Source organism: Thamnophis sirtalis, unplaced genomic scaffold (genome assembly GCF_051295495.1).
Source record: "Thamnophis sirtalis isolate CommonGarterSnake01/CBP01778 unplaced genomic scaffold, rThaSir2_p1.2 scaffold_10, whole genome shotgun sequence".
NCBI classification, from domain to species: domain Eukaryota; kingdom Metazoa; phylum Chordata; class Lepidosauria; order Squamata; family Natricidae; genus Thamnophis; species Thamnophis sirtalis.
In genome coordinates, this window is record NW_028261390.1 from 13,173,504 (window position 1) to 13,190,646 (window position 17,143).

Here is a 17,143-nt window from a genome sequence, read left to right on the forward strand (position 1 = left end):
AAAGTTGAAGCTTCTAATATGTTATACCACAACTCAAAACATCTTCCCTATCTCTGAAATATGTGGAGTCTTCAGAAGTTAGGAGACTACTTCTCCTTTATCCCAGGGTCTGGATTTAAAAAAAAAACACTTCAGCTTTTACAATTCACAATCTAACTCCGAATTCCCCAAACATTCTGGGTTGGAGTGGGGGGATGGGGAAAAGAGGGGGTGGTTTTGTGGGAGGGGAGGCTCATTTGTGCACGCTGAATGCTCACATAAGTGGGGCCGCAAGCATCTGTAACAATCGTGCCAATGTTCGTGCTATTGGGGTTGTACCAGTGGCGGGTTCCTACCGGTTTGGACTGGTTCAGCCGAACTGGTAGTAGTTTGGCAGCCTGGGTCGCTGGAACCGGCAGCAACCCTGGCCTGCCACCCCCCCAAACCTCTGGGCCACCCCCAAACCTCTGGTCCTCAGAATGCCTCTGGGCAGCGCCATCGGCACCGTCACCTTGTTTTTTGCTTCTGCGCATGCGCAGAACAATTTTTATTGTAAACTGGCAATACTAAATGCTGGAACCCACCCCTAGATTGTACGCACTGGCCAGCTACTCACACGGCCTGATTGCTTGCACAAGTGGGGCCACAAGCACCTGTGGTGATGCTCAAACAAATGGACTGCGAGTTCCCATGCAATTGGGGGCACGGGCACCTGTGACACTCATGGCGACTCTTGTGTGAGTGGGGCTATGTGTGCGCACACCAGCCAGCTACTCACATGGCCCGGTGGCCAATAGGACACAGCCCATTAGTGGGCTGCAGCCAACAGGTTGGGGACCCTTGATCTAGCACATCTGTCTCCAACCTCACATTTATAACCTGTCGTGGATAATCCCTAGATTTGCCACCCTAGCACATAAATTGCAAAAGGCTAACAACACTTTCCCAATGTTATTGGACTGATGCCAGAGGTGGGTTCCTACCTGTTCGCACCTATTCGGTGGAACCGGTTCGTCAAATCTACCGAACCGGTTAGAAGAGGTTCCACCAGTGGACCCGGAAAGCAGGCCACACCTACAGAAGAGGTTCCAAATTTTTTTGAAACCCACCACTGGTCCTTGGATATGATTATTCTACACTATCATGCTCATATTTATAAAACTCAGTGCCTTTGTGAAAGGTAAGGATGACTACTGCGTTTGTGGTGCAATCAGAACATTGCGTGTGTTGAAGTTATTTTAACGCAAACCAAAGATGCCTTTTAAAAACAAGTTTACATCATATTCTTATGTGTGCCAGTGCTGTGTGTGAGGTAATTTAAGGTGGTTCTGACAAGTGTCGTCGGCATCTTCATATCCGGTCACATGGGCGGCAAGCCACTCCCACAAAGGAGACCACACCCACACAGTAGGTTCGAACAATTTTTGAAACCCACCACTGACTGATGCCCAGCAAGTTTAAAGATGTGAATGCCTTCCAAGTTTAAGCTATTGGGAATTGAAAACTATTTTTCATTTTCGAGTCACCTTTCCAGCAGATGTCTTTTCAATTTATTAAAGGCATGAATCCCTCTATATTCCTGGAGACATATTCAGCTCTTGTACGTATTCAAGTTCCTTTCATTGAGTTTTCTAAGGCTGATGCTTTCTATATATTAAAGGAGAGCCATTAAAAAAAAAAAGACTTCAAAGATCCAGACAATGAAACAAGTGCTTACTAGCATCTACTGAATGCCTGTATTAAACTATTATGATAGGCACATTCAAAAGCTGTCAGATGCATTTATTTTAATTTATTGAAACATATCATAAATGCATGTGGATGTGGGCTGAACAAGTACTTAACGGTAGATTAATGGTTGTAAGCTGGTTGTATTTTAAATAAGAATTAAACAATGGCTCTTCAAAAAAAGAAGGAAGGAACCCCCCCCCCCCCTTTACCATTTTAGATTGAGTTCAAATGTGATAAATTATGAAACCTATTTTAGGAAGCGGGTACTTCAAACTGAATAGAATGAGAGAATTTTAGGCCAAAAGAGATGTGAAAGGAAAACCTACTCCAGATTTTGAGTCTGTAAATTTAAAATAAAAATTGAAGAGCATGGAGATGGAACCAAAGAGTCGATTCAATTAAAGATCTGTGGTGTGAAGTGGTAAAATCCCAATATCGATTTCCATCAATAGTGAGAACTAAGTCACACAAACAAGCAATTCCCAAGCTTGAGAGTATTGTATTTTCACTATCTTTGCTAAACGGCCAATATGATTTCAAAAAGCTTTGGAGGAAGAATGAATTAAAAAATCCCCTTTCTGATGGATACAGAAAGATATCTCCAAGCAATAAAACATTGTGGTTACTGCCTAACAGCTTTTCATCAGAATCCCCAGTGATTTGCTACATGTTAGTTGTAAATGCTTCTAAGTGGCTTATACACCAAAGCACCTTTTCTATGTAGTCTTTAATCAATATTTTTTTTTAAAAAAACAAACACAAAAGGGAAGTGCAAAAGAAAATCCTCTTAAGACAAATGATTTACTATAAAAGTCTTCTTAAAAATATCTACCTCAGGTCAAAGCAGCGAGCACGATTTTTTAATGGTCAGCCCTGCTTTTCACTTTCTTTGTAAACCATATAATGAGAAAAGATGCTTGGAATGCAAAACATGCCAGTTTCAGTCCCTGGAACACCCTGTTAACATGGATTGGATAAATATGATGGGAAAGGCTGCTCCCTGGCCTACACCTGGGATAATTGCTGTCAATCAAAGAAAACAAGGTAAGATTAACCCATCAAATATCCAGACTTCATAAACGGCATCTGTGTTTCCATACCTCATAAACCGAAGATATTAGGCAGTGGTCTCAACCTGTGGTGTGTGAACCCCTGGGGGGGGGGAGTGAACAGGAGTGGGCTGCTGGGGGTTCGCACGGGTTTGGGTGATCCTCTAGCTAGGATTCTGCCAAGTTTGGCGAATGCCATTCCTGGCTGGCCATGCCCACCCCACCCTGCCCATCCCAGGAGTCTCCACGCGGCCCGTTCATCATGCCAGGTAAGTGCAGGGCCCATGCGGAGGTTCGGGGAGGCGGGGGGAAATGGGCCTACCGGAGGTTCTGGAAGTCCGAAAACAGGCCTGTTTCTTGTCCCCAGAGGGCCTCTGGAGCCCCGGGAAGCGGTTTTCACCCTCCTGGAGGCTCAAGGAAAGTCTCTGGAGCCTGGGGAGGGTGAAAAACTCCTCTTCCCGCCATTGTGCAGGCGGCCAATTAGGCCACGCCCACCATGGCTAGGCCCACCCAGCAACAGGGCCGCGAACCTGTTGCTGCAATTTTTGAAGCCCCCCCCTGCTCATGAAATTGTCATGGGGTCTGTGAAAGCTTGAAGAAATGTTATGATTTAAATCTTGAGTTAAGTCTTAGGAGTCCATGGCCACAACCGGTATTTAAAGGGGCTCCATGGTGAAGAAAAAGTAGAGAATCGCTAGACTAGGCCAAACAGATATAGGTTCCAATCCACGTTTAGTCTTGAAACTGACAGACGTGATCTTGGAACAATCCCCTTATTATATTTAAATGTGGAACTACACAATCTTTTGGCAGTTCAGGTGTTGGCTTTGACATTTCGAGCAGAACTGAAGGCTGTAGAGGTGGGGCAGCGAGGGCAGGAACAGACCAAGCACATAGGCAGGGATGACATTTTCTGGTTCTCTCCCATTCTCATGATTTTGAGGGAAGATACACACACACACAAACACACACACACACACACCTTTGTATCTGATGGTTTGGTGCTACAGGTTTGCTTACTTCCTGACTCAAAATGGCAGAAAATCATACCACGGTATTTTAGGCAGAAGAGGCACAAAGGGATCTTGGAGATTATAAGTGGCCTTGCCCAGAGTTGGAAGAAAAAACAACAACACTCGAGCCCTCCTTGAACGAGAAAGGTTTGATGCATCTACTGTGTCATCCTGAGATTTTGCATTGTGCTGATCCCTCCGGTGAGCGATGAGTAACGGAGTCATGTAGGATGTAATGAAGTGGTGGGATTCGAATAATTCAACAACCGGTTCTCTACTCTAATGACTAGCTGGGTATTCATGGCTTGATGATCATGTGACTGGGTGGACATGGCCAACTCAATGTCACTCACGTCCATGGGTGCTTTACCATAGCTGTTATAATGTAATAAGGGTCAACCATTGAGGGTGTGCATAAGCGCACCAGTGTGCCTACTGTCCCATTTATATGCACTCTTTTTATTTGTTTATGGCTATGTTTTGCTTATTCATTTATTCGTGGCATTTTTTCATGTTTTCATACTCGTTTCCTTGTACTTGTTGACAAATATAAACCAACCAACCAACCAACCAACCAACCAACCAACCAACCAACCAACCAACCAACCAGAGAAGCAGTTTCTGTAATCAGGGCAATAAAGGTTAGACTAGAAACAACACCAGATTGTTTCCTTCCTGCCTACCTTACAGGATTAGTCTGTAAAGTGGAAAAAAACAAAATGAGATTTCTTCCAACAATCGGTTCTCTGAACTACTTAGAAAGTTACCAACCGGTTCTCCCAAATAGGTGCGAACTGGCTGAATCCCACCACTCATGTAATGGTTGAAAGTTAAGCAAGTAGCCAATATAAACAGTGATTTCCAACCATTCAGTGGGTTTACCTACATTATACGAGTTAGTGCAGAAAAAAAACCAGAGCAAGTGCATCTAGGTAAGCCTTTCCGAAACCAAAATCACTCCATTTGAAATCCTTTTTTTTTTTTTTTTTGGCAAATATCTATAGCTCTACTGACCTGTTTGGCCAACTGATCCTTCTTGCCAAAGCCGGTGGCTGCAGCAATATTTCCAGCGCCTTCCACCGTCTTCTGGGCTACGGCTGTCACTCCGGTGACAACAGCTCCCCCTACATTTGACACTTGCTCTTTGGTTTTCTCAGCCACTGTAGGGGGAGGAAATGTCAAAGGTAAGAGAAGGAGAATATTTCTCAAGTGTCTTTTTCCAAGGTCAACACTGATGCCTCTGACTATTCACAGATGGCATAGGATGCAGTTTTATTAGGCATGCAAAAAGAAAGAGGGGAAAATCAACAAATGCACGTCTCTGTTAAGTCCATACTTTGCCTCTGGTGTACAAATTACGCATGGATTTTAAAATTTTAATTTGAAAAAAAAATATTTTTAACAAATATATTTATTTAAACTACAGTCAAAATTCCAAAATAGCATTCCAGCTGGCAGGATAATACTTGCTTAAATATGCAAAGAATGGTTAGCCCATCTGAGCATTGTAAAACTAATGCTGTGCTCTTTCAATGTTGTAGTGGCTGTATTTTTTTTTACAGATTATAAAAGTGTGCAGGATCCATTTAAACCCTTATCTGGTTTGTTCCCAAAGCCATTAGTTGATAATTCAAAAGAGGATGAGCACCTACAAAAGCCAATGTCTTTTAAAACAAAATTGAAGGGAAAAAAAACTGAAATGCTTTGAGATATTTCGAGAATGGAAGTCAGGGAAGATAATTCTTGGGGATTTCCCTTTCTCTTGCCCACCCTAAATACCACCAGGACAGTGGTGGGTTTCAAAAATTGTTGGAACCTACTCGGTGGGTGTGGCCTCCTTTGTGGGAGTGGCTTGCTGCCCATGTGACCAGATATGAAATTATGAATTAGTACTTAGGTCGGTCCAAGTAGCTATTCAGAAACTCTGGCATTGAAGCATGCAAGTCTTAAAGCTGTCAAGTTACAAGATCTTTGTCAGTGGTGGGTTTCAAAAAAATTTGGAACCTCTTCTGTAGGTGTGGCCTGCTTTCCGGGTCCACTGGTGGAACCTCTTCTAACCGGTTCGGTAGATTTGATGAACCGGTTCTACTGAATAGTTGCGAACTGGTAGGAACCCACCTCTGCCCCAGGAGGACTAAAATACCCCACCCTTTCATATCACATTATCATTTGATGAATTCTAATCTCTTTAGAAGTCAATCTGACTCAGTGACGTGCAGGCAGGGGAGGCAGAGGAGGCACAGCCTCACCACTGTCAATCATGAAAAGGAAAAAAAAGTAAACGGGAAAAAGCGAGTGCTGAGGTTAGGCTAGCTAGCTGCTGCCACACCGTGAATGACCGCCTGTTTAAAAAAAGCCTCTAAAAAGCGCCCCCTACTATGAGGCAGGAGAACTGCATGCCTCATTTAGTCTGACTTTTTAGGCGCTCGAGCAGAGTTAAGCGAGGGTTAAAAGCCTAAAAAATCCCGAAGTAGTTGAGGCACTACCTCAAGAAAGTCACTTTCTTTTGCCCGCCTTAGTCAGTGGGGTGTCGGGGGAGAGGACTGCCTCACCAGCCATAAATCTCACCGCACGTCACTGATCTGACTTAAGTTGTGGCCTCCAATATTTTTATCGTACATTTTTATCCCTGGTTTCCCTGGTGGAAGAGCCGAGGTGGCGCAGTGGTTAAATGCAGCACTGCAGGCTACTTCAGCTGACTGCAGTTCTGCAGTTCGGCTGTTCAAATCTCACCGGCTCAGAGTTGACTCAGCCTTCCATCCTTCCGAGGTGGGTAAAATGAGGATCCAGATTGTTGTTGGGGGCAATATGCTGACTCTGTAAACCGCTTAGAGAGGGCTGAAAGCCCTATGAAGCGGTATATAAGTCTAACTATTGCTATTGCGTTTTGCGATTTTTCTTGCCACGTTTGTTAAGGGAATCACTGCAGTTGTTAAATGAATCTGAGTTCTCCTTTGACTTTGCTTGTCAGAAGGTCGCAAAAGGATTCCTGAACATTGCAACGGTCACAAATACGAGTCAGTTGTCAAGCATCTGAATGTAAAGCATGTGACCACTGGGGACGCTGCAACGGTTGTTAAGTATGGTCATCAGTCGCTATTTTCAGTGCCGCTGTGAGTTTGAACGGTCACTGAACGAACTTACTTGAGGACTACCTGTATTTTATCAAAAAGGGGATCACAAAGGAAGGAAATTTGAATTTGCTCTTGTACCAGCTGTCATTTGATACCCAAGCAAGGTCAAAATGTGTTCTGAGGTCCAGACATGGATTTCAGCTACAGCTACGAGAGCCCTTCAGATCATTTGATAAGAAAAGAGTTCCTGGAAATAAAACAACAGGCATATGCTGTACATCAGTCATTTGCTGCTGTTGGAGGCACACCGCCAATGATTGCACTGAAATGCTAAGAACCTATTTACTATTCCAGGGCCAACCTTCACTGCTGAAGATCATATTTCTAGAGTCTAGAGAAGAGATTTCCTGTTGTTTTGCAAGCAACTCTGGTCGGCATCTTGAGAGGCAAAATGCTTTGCTATGCTGATCACGGATAACTGAGCAAGGACTATTTTGCCATCAGAAAATCTGTCCTCTTGACCATGTTCACTAAACCTTGAAGCTCAACAGTTACCAGCTGTGAAAACCTACACCAGCATATTGCTGTGTATAACTAATTTTTGGACAATTGCCAGGGTATCAAAGGAATTCTAGGTATGAAAGCTCCAGTGTTGGGTTACGACTGGTACGCCCCGTTAAAGGTGTACTGGTGCCTGCGGGGAGCACCAGGTACCATTCCGGTACAGTGCTCTGGAGGGCCCACCTGCCCGCTCACGTTCCATACCAGCATTTGAGCTCTTTGTGGCTTCCGAACACGGTGCGTATGACACCTGCATGACGCTCCGCCAAGCAACTAGAGCGTTGCGGAGGCATCACGGAGCATCGCAGGTGGTAAGTACGCATGTGCGGGCTGCACACATTCATATGGTGGACACCTGGCTCCGTTGCACCAGGATCCGGAACCCACCACTGGAAAGCTACTTTCAACATAAGGAAGACTACAGATGCCAGATGCCATCCATTAGCAATAGCAATAGCATTTACACTTATTTATCGCTTCACAGTGCTTTACAGCCCTCTCTAAGTGGTTTACAGAGTCAGCTATTGCCCCCAACAATCTGGGTCCTTCTTTTACCCACCTCGGAAGGCTGGAAAGCTGAGTCAACCTTGAGCCTGGTGGGATTTGAACTCCTGGAGTGAGCACTGAGATTGTTAGCCTGTAATTCTAAAGCAATCTCGTTGTGCTCAGTGCTTTTTTAAAAACCAGAAACAGGAAGTAAACATTACTTTTTTTACCAGAACAGGAAGTAAACATCATGACCATGGAATACTGCAAACAGCCATTAATGTGGGCCATTTACTGAGCATCCAAAATGCAGTCATGTGACTATGGGGTGGGTGGGAGGGAGGGAATGACATCAGAACTTCAAAACTAGATCATCAGTGCCTTTTTTCAGGATCTGTTGTAACTTCAAATTGGTAGTAAGTCAAGGACTACCTGTAACGTGTATCTCCAGAGTTCCTTAGTAAAGTGAATGTGTTTCCTTGAAACTTTTAAATGTGTATTCCCCTATTTGCTGGTTATTGAACCCAATAAAAATACTTGGAAGATGAGTATAAAAGGCTGAGTCAACCTTGAGCCTGGTGGGATTTGAACGGCTAAATTGCAGTCAGCCGGCAGTCAGCCAAATTAGCCTGCAGTACTGCACTCCAACCACTGTGCCACCGAGGCTCATCCATTACATGTTTCTCTTGCAGTGAAAATAATCAGTCAGGCTCACTGGTTATTGGCCAAAAACAGATATGGAATCTGGGCCAATACTCTCCTGGCTTTGCACTCCCTACAGATGGAATGTCATGTGCTTGAGTTGTCAGAAACTGGAATTGTACTACAGATTAATATCTCCAAATGCTCTCTCTGCAGGAATGTTCCTTTCCCGATAAGACCAATAATGCTTTTTCCCAAATGCCTGATCAAATCGCAGACATTTCCTTCCTAAATCAGAGCCTACTTTTTAAAAAAACAGACAAGAGACTTATTGATGACTTAGAACTAGAAATGCAATTATGGACTTACCTGTTGTGACACCGTGAACCACGCCCTCTTTGGTCTTTGATCCTAATTATCCAAAATAAAAATAAAAATAAAAATCAGTTTCAATGGGAAACTGAGTTGAATGAGTTTTAGGAAGCATAAGGATACAGTTCAAGAGTTCACACAAGGTGTTGATCCTAAGTTCAACACAAATTGTGTTTTTATAAAATAGTCAAGGTAAAGTTAAAGTTTCCCCTTGCACATATGTGCTAGTCGTTCCTGACTCTAGGGGGCAGTTCCTGACTCTGTTTCAAAGCCGATGAGCCAGTGCTGTCCAAAGGTGTCCTCCGTGGTCATGTGGCTGGCATGACTAAATGTCGAAGGCGCACGGAACGCTGTTATCTTCACACCAAAGGTCCCACCTATTTTTCCACTTGCATTTTTTACATGCTTTCGAACTGCTAGGCTGGCAGAAGCTGGGACAAGTAACGGGAGCTCCCTCCGTTACGCGGCACTAGGGATTAGAACCACCGAACTGCCGACCTTTCTGATAGAAAAGCTCAGCGTCTTAACCACTGAGCCATCGCGTCCCTCAATGAAATAGTAGCCCACACAATAAACTGCAAATATATAGCTTAACATCAGGACTTCATTCACACAAAGAGAATTGTAGTGTTCCAATTTATGGATGCAAAAAAATTGGGATGCCTGCATAAGCCTTCCATATCGAAAAGATGCTTTAAACAGTTGTTTTTTGTGCATTTGAATGATATAAGTGTGCTTAGCTGCTTTATGGTGACAGATGCAACATTCTTGGCTTTTAATTGCTGCATGCTGTGAAATTAAACAACATCTATAGAAAATTCTGCTTTCACACTAGCTGGGAAGCATGAATCATACAGCTGGGCCTACAGTTGGGCATAGCTAAATCTACTGGCTCGGTTTCTTTTAATGACTGGGATTCCATCAAAACAACCTCTAAATAAATCCGATATAAATCTATTTTTCCAATTTGACTCCCAAAATTAGCACATTATTAAAGTGAAGTATGGTAATCTAAGCCAGGAATGGGAAATTTATACTTTTCAGGAGCATCCTTTCCAAAACATCCACGTGTATCCCTTAAGATTGTACCAGTAGTAAAATAGCTGCATTTTGTTGTTTTATCGTTAGAGAAGTAACCATTTGGTTATTGTTTTTCAATTTTTCAGAATTTTAGGGATGGGGATAAAACTGGGAAATTACTGGGAGGGAAATTCATTCATAAGCTCCTCTTAAACCATAGAGAAACTGTTTACATGGACCCTAAAAAAAAGTGGACTCAGCCTTTGGTATGAATGGAATGATTTCCCCTTTCTCATCCTTTAAAAAGAATAACAAAGATGGACCAACATATTTTGGCCATATCTTTCCTGATGACATCCTCACATTATTAGATGGCCTCCTCTGAAAGGTTGGTTTTTTTAAAAAAAACAGATAAACAGAGTTGGAAAGGACCTTGTTGGCCATCTAGTCCAAACCACTGCCCAAGCAGGAGATTCTGACAAATGGCAGTCCAATCTCTTCTTGAAAGCCTTCAGTGATGAAGCCCCAACAACTTCTGAAGGCAACTTCTGTTCCATGGGTTGATTGCTCTCACTGTCAAAAAAATTCTCATTTCTAGGCTGAATCTCTCCTTGATCAGTTTCCATCCATTATTTCTTGTCTGGCCTTCAGGTGCTTTGGAAGGCCCTCAAACATTGGAACACTGCTATCATGTCTCCCCTGGTCTTTCTCTTCACTAGATTAGCCATGCCCAGTTCCTGCAACCATGCCCAGGTCCTCAGATAGTTGCTTTCCATATATGGGCAACTCTTTTTCTCAACAGTAAACCAGCCTAGACTATAATCTGCTCTCAGTTGCAAATGAAAGCAAACATATGTGTCCCAGAATAATGTTGCAAGATCCAATTTGGATCGGGTCACCATGACCAGAGGTTTAGTCTTCTGAGCTTTCAGACTCATGCTGGAGCCAAGCCTCAGGTAACTTCTCTCTAACAGAATGTCTGCTTTGGGCCATTATATGTATAATAATAATGTAGTGCTTGGTTGCGTGGCTTTTTAGTTGTTGATTGGGGTGTTGATGGCTGGCTATTAAGTCAATGGCTATTGTTTTCTTGTGCTGCCAAGTGCTCGGTTCCTAAGCACTTGATAAACTTGATAAGAAATCAGCACTCCTGTTGACTGACAAGCAGCCCCTTTCCCAGCTCCAATCATTTCCCTGTCTATTTTTGTCCCTGCTCAGCCAACAATCTTAGTAGATGCAAAATTGAATGTATGTCCTTGTTTGTTGCAATGTGAGGCTACCAATGAGTTTGGATCTCCTTGTCTGACTGCTTGTTTCTGTTCTTCAATTCTATTCTCAGTTGGGTGAGGAGGATATGATCTATCAGAGCAAATTCAAGTACGGGTAAATATTAAGACACACGTGACAGCAAAGTTAGGGTTCATCAGTGTTCATCTGGGTTCAAGTTACATCTGTGTCTGATGATCTGGATAGCAACCATGAATCTACACCCCACAGATGCAATGCATCCCTTTTGAATTTCTTTAAGATTTCTTCAAGGTGTCTCCCTGAAGAGATGCAAGCAATCCACCAATACAACAGTTACTACATTTCTACTTGGAATAAATATTATTATATCCAAAGTACATGCACTTAGCAGAAGCTTTAGCTATTTCCAATTCTAAGAGTTTGCCATTCAAACAGCACAAGAAATGTAGCAATGTGCTTGGTTTAAAGGAGGAACATATTACCACAGGTCATCTTGATTGCTCATTCTGTACAGAATAGCAGCATGGAAAAGAAATTCGGATTGCTGTCATGGTTAAAATATTGGATCGAGATCAAGGAGACCCAATGTTTATTCTAAACAACTTTTCTCCTCGGATTGTTTTTGGGAAGGTAAATTGAAGAATGGAATGCAAGGAATCTCACTTTTGCTTCCAGGATGAAAAAAATGAATAAAAATCTAAAGAATTCTACATACATATACAAATTGAGAGCCCAGAACATCCCATGTTCCTAATGAACCTTGAATCTGAATGAACCTCCAAGGTCTCTCTATAGATGCAAAAATCTTAATTTGACTGGGACACACAGGAAAGTGTGCGTCCCACTTGAAAAATTGAATTATATCTGTAAGGGTCACCTGTTTGAGCCAGCAGCTGGACTGGAAGACCTCCAAGAAGGGAGGTCCAAATCTGTTTTTCTATGATTCTGTGATGGTCTCCTGCTCCAGCAAGGGGTTGAACTAGAACAGTGGTTCCCAACCTTTTTTTGGCCATGCCCCACCTAAGCATCTTTAAAATCCTGATGCCTCCCCTCCCATGACCTATAATTCTTACTTTACTCAAACCGTAAACTCTACGCATGCGGAGGAAGCCGAAAAGGCCAATACATTGGTTTGAACAAGATTCAAATTGCCCCCATTAAAAATTAAATTGCCCTCCCGTGGGGCCTGGGCCCCACATTGGGAACCACTAGAAGAATGCCAAATTCCCTTCCAACTTTATTGCTCCAGGATTCTAGATTTCATTTCAGTTTCATTCATATTTTCTTTCTGTCTTGGCTCCACCCAGTTTTTGACATGGAGATCCTGATTTGCCAATCAAAGGCTCTGTGGACCTTGGCTCAAAAAACAACAGCATTGCATACTCCAGATTTAGGGTCTCACCACTTACCCATATAGAGGACTCCTTCTTTTGTTTTCCCAGCTGCTTCCGCCACACCTTGTTTGGTTTTCTCTGCTGCTGCTACCATTCCTTCCTTAGCTTTATTAAATCCTTTCATGAATACGTCCATGGCCAAAATAGGTCGGCGTCCACAACTGAAAAGATAGGTAACTTTTATTTAATTCGTGAAGTCATTTAAGAAAGAATAGCATCATGTTGTTTAGGAGGGAAGAACACATCTATCCATCCATACATGATCCTCTTGGTCAGGGGTGGGTTTCAACCGGTTCGCGGCGGTCCCTGCGAACTGGTTGGTCGGCGAACCCGGAAGTAAGTAACTTCCAGGAACAGCAACTGGCCCATCCGCCCGCCCGCGCTCCTTACCCGGTTTTGACGAGTTCTGCGCTTCCACACATGTGCAGGATGCATACAGTACCTGCGCGATCCTCCAGGAGCAGCTGGAGCATTGCACAGATGCTAGTACGCATCATGCGCTGCGCGCGTGCACAAGGACGCCAGCGGCCCCGTTCCAACCGAACCGGTTGGAACGGGGCAAGAAACCCACCCCTGATCTTGGTCTAAAACTATGCAGATAGCTAAATATGGAGATAACCAAAGCATCAGGGAGAGGAAATGGGACAGAATCATGCTCACTAGAACCACTGCCCTTCATGTACATAATCAACAAAAACAACTTGTGATTATTTCCTGGGGACGAATGAGTGGCTTCCATCAACCAGGTATCTGTTGCATGTTATCCTGGCAGATTGCAACTGAGTGCAATATCTCTTTAGAGAGGATTTTCAGGTGCCCCCATTTCCCAAAGAGATCCACCATCCTGCAGCTTTTTAGTTCCTTCAGGGTAACAAGGAAGATCTTTTCATTTTGGTGTAATTGCATTATGCTTCTTTAAATGGTTTAATTTTGCAAACATTGCTTTAAGGTAAATATTTTGCCCAGTTCTTTAAATGGTAAACTCATACCATCTCTACACCTCATTTGACCCCTAGTGACTACAGTATCCAATGATGGTTGTACAAAAAAAGCCAACTTCCACAAATAAAATAGAAGCACCTATATTAGATTCAGAGGTTCATTCATTTTTTTTAATATTCTTGGAATTAAATCACCAAGGGAGTCAAAGGACCAATGCCATATCATTACACTCACATATTATATACTCATACACTACACCATTGTTTCTGTAATCCTGGTGTGCCAATAAGCACAAATGGATGACTTCATGCAGCATGCTAAACATAAAACCTTAGTCCAAAAACTGGGCTCATACAATCTGCTTAGGTTAGAATCATGATTTAGAAACCATAATACCAGGAAACTGGAGTCATGCAACATGCTAACTCAAAACTCACCCCACGACATTATGGTTCAATGTGATAAGTGAATCCAGCACAAATATTTCCTACATTGTAAATGTTTTTTTTAATGAAACCCTTGTCAGATAATATCAGATAATACACTGGAAATGATTGATAAACTGCCACATCTTGGGGTACATTCCAGATGGCACATTAACCACCCAATCCAAGCTAAGTTTAGCAAGAGAATAAGTCTACTAATTTAAATTATATTTTTAATAAGTGAATGAGGCTACCAGCATGTAGCCTATGTCATGCACTGTGACTCACAAATAAACCTCAGAACCAACTTTATTCAAAGACAGAGACATATGGAATAACAACTGGAAATTGCTCATTCCCAAGTGGCTAAAATGTTAATCTTTAAGACTACAACAATTCAGTTTTATCCTGGATTCTCTCACCAGTACCCCAATATCTTTTTTTTAATGGTTGGGGGTTTTGTAGCTCATTTGCCTTTCAAACAGATTTTAAAATAAACTGGGGCTCCTGATTCTACCCAAGATGGCAAGAATAAAATGTAAAGCCATAATCTGGTATCACACAGCAAGTTCTTCTGAACCACAAGCTTGTGAGTAATTCTTTTAAAATAGGAGTGTGAACTTGAAGTGGAATGAGGTGATGAGGAGGAGCCTCAGTCTGTCTCAAAGGGAGGATTCTAACATTAGCTGAAATCATGTTCAAACCCACAATATGTTTTGTTTTTAAACAATCCCTTATTGCAAAAACAACCAAAGACCCTTCTGTATCCTGGAAAAGTAGAAGGACCTCTTTGCTTGCTCAGTCTCTTTGATTCCTCTCCAATCATCAGTGCAGTTTAGAAGACAAAAATGCAATAATCATCTAAACTCACAGAGAGAGTCCTTGTTTTGCTTCTCCCTTAAATTACTGGAGAAATTATTAATTTTGGCACCAGCATACCTACATGGGACCCAAGCTAGACTATCAGCTCTGAAATAAATATTTGCCAAAGAGGTCCTTCTACTTTTCCAGGATACAGAAGGGTCTTTGGTTGTTTTTGTTTTGGGTAATGGATGGACATGTAATGTATATATATATGTGAAATGAGGGTTTGTTTCTTCCCTTGAACACCAAATCATTGAGAAGGCAAACCTTCAGATTTGCTGGATTATCTTGATTCACCAAAGCTTCCCCCAGTTTTCCTAAAATGGAGAATTGGCTTTTCCTCTTGAAACTGGGGGACAATATAAATCGTAGGCACTTGCTAATTCCTATTTTTTTCTCTTTGTCACCCACACAAGTATCTTACACAAGAGAAGCAGTAAGATCATTATTTAATTATTGGGAAGACTGAGATGTTTTGCATCCCACATTTCTAGCAGAAAGGGTGCAACAGAATGCCCAATATGCTAGGCCCCCTTCATTCTTTAGAGTCAAGGTCTTTTTCCATTGGCAGCTGGGGAGCCTTAAAGGAGCTGGTCCCTTTTCTTTATATTCCTGCATTCCAGGCTACCATGAGAAGGATCCAGGGCATACTTCAACCATCTGTTGAAGAGCTGCTGTGACAAATCTCAATTACAAGCTGGTCCAGCTCTTCTAACATCCTTGAGTTGGTCTCCAAAACGATTTCCATCACTCCAACCACCTAGGTTGGCAAAGATAGCAGAAACTCTGGTCTAGGTGATCTGGAGATCACCATGGAATAGACCATGAATGTTAGCATGGCTTATTTTCACCAGAATTCCAAGGAAACAAGGCAACTAAAAACCAGAAGGAAGTTTGCTTCTCCCAGACATGATCGATGCATCAATTCTTCAACATAAGGCTGGTTCAACATCAAGGAGGAGATATTTCCCCCGTTGGCCATTCTTGAGATGTTAATGAAGACATATATTATGATCAGTCTTAATTTTTCTTTCTCTCACAACCAAATACGTTTATTTGCCTCTGTGCCAAAGCTTATTTAGGAACCTCAGATACTTCCTCCAAAGTCTTGCCCGTGTGAAAGGGGTTACTCCGAAAGTGAGCCCGCACCGAATTGGCAGTTTTTCTTTGCACACTTACATAATAGCCAGATCCAAGTAACACGGTGAATAAACATCACAGCCAGCAAGGGCGATTGTCCAGTTGCAGCTCCATCCCCAGCCTTTGCCCCCCCCCACTTTATCCCCGGGATAGGCACGCAAACGACCCCTCCCTTAGCATCCTCCTGCGACCCCCCCTCTTCCCAAGAGATCCTTGTAAGTTACTCACCCCTTGCGGTTTATTTGCTCCGCGCCTCGCCTTGCTGGAGCGATCAACAGTTAGTCTTTTACAACTGTTGGATTTTCGGAGCGAAAAAGGAGAGATCGGAAGAAGAAAGAAAAAAAAAAACCGGAGGGATGGAAGCAAAGCGCCCCAAGAGTTGGCAAGGAGGCGCCCCGCGCTCCACTTCCCGCGGTCAGCACATCCCTGCCTGAGGATCTAATCGGTGGTACCCAGGCTCCGGCTCCTTCCCAGGCGAGGCAAAGGATGTCGCTGGGAGGAAAAAAAAGGCAAGAAGGCTCCCCTCGCGGACCGGAGAGAAAACTGCTCCAACGTGGGGCGGGCGAGGAGGGGGGGGGAGAGATAGCAAGCGCGCCTCTTCTCCCTCGTTCTTTGTGCTGGTTCGTCAGGTAGCCAGGCGGCGCCCGCGAACTCCCTCGCCCTCCCCATCCTGGTCCCTCCATCTTCCCGTGACTCCGCCCGGTGCCAAGTGCCCCCCCCCCCGCTCCAAAAATAAATAAATAAATAAAGACAGCCGAGCTCCCAGCTCTGGACGGCCTTATTTTGCCATCCCCGCCCCTCCCTTCCTGGAGCGGAGGAAAGGGATGCGCTACCTGGTTGGTTCCTATGCAAGAAGGTTTTGGGGTGGGAAGGGGGGAGAGTAATCTGTATTTGGTGGGTACTGTTGCTTTTAGGGTTAAAGCTCCTCCCCTTGGTCACTAACCACGCCCTTTTCTATCCCTCTTTGCCTATTTCCACCTGTTAAAGCAACAGGCTTATTATTGAAGGAGCCACTCTGGAAGGACACAAAATGCCTTTTTCTTGACTATAGGGGAAAAAAACCTTGAAGTAAACCAAAGGATGGGAGGATCCAGAATGGAATGGAATAGAATAGAATTCTTTATTGGCTGTGATTGGATACACAAGAAATATGTCTTCAGTGCGTAAGTTCTCCATGTAAATAAAAGATATAAGTGATAAATC

At 43.3% G+C, this 17,143-nt stretch overlaps 1 protein-coding gene across 1 annotated transcript in view; it reads right to left on the minus strand.

The window, feature by feature from the left end:
• Nucleotides 1–16,489, minus strand: part of SNCA (synuclein alpha) — a 55,707-nt gene extending 39,218 nt beyond the window's left edge. The window contains exons 1-4 of the mRNA XM_087723772.1: nucleotides 16,169–16,489; nucleotides 12,585–12,730; nucleotides 8,905–8,946; nucleotides 4,787–4,932 (exon numbers count right to left, since the gene is read on the minus strand). Of these exons, the coding sequence (XP_087579898.1) occupies nucleotides 4,787–4,932; nucleotides 8,905–8,946; nucleotides 12,585–12,705 (309 nt within the window). The 5' untranslated portion in view covers nucleotides 12,706–12,730; nucleotides 16,169–16,489. The remainder of the gene's footprint in view (nucleotides 1–4,786; nucleotides 4,933–8,904; nucleotides 8,947–12,584; nucleotides 12,731–16,168) is intronic.
• Between the last annotated feature and the right edge of the window lie 654 nt (nucleotides 16,490–17,143).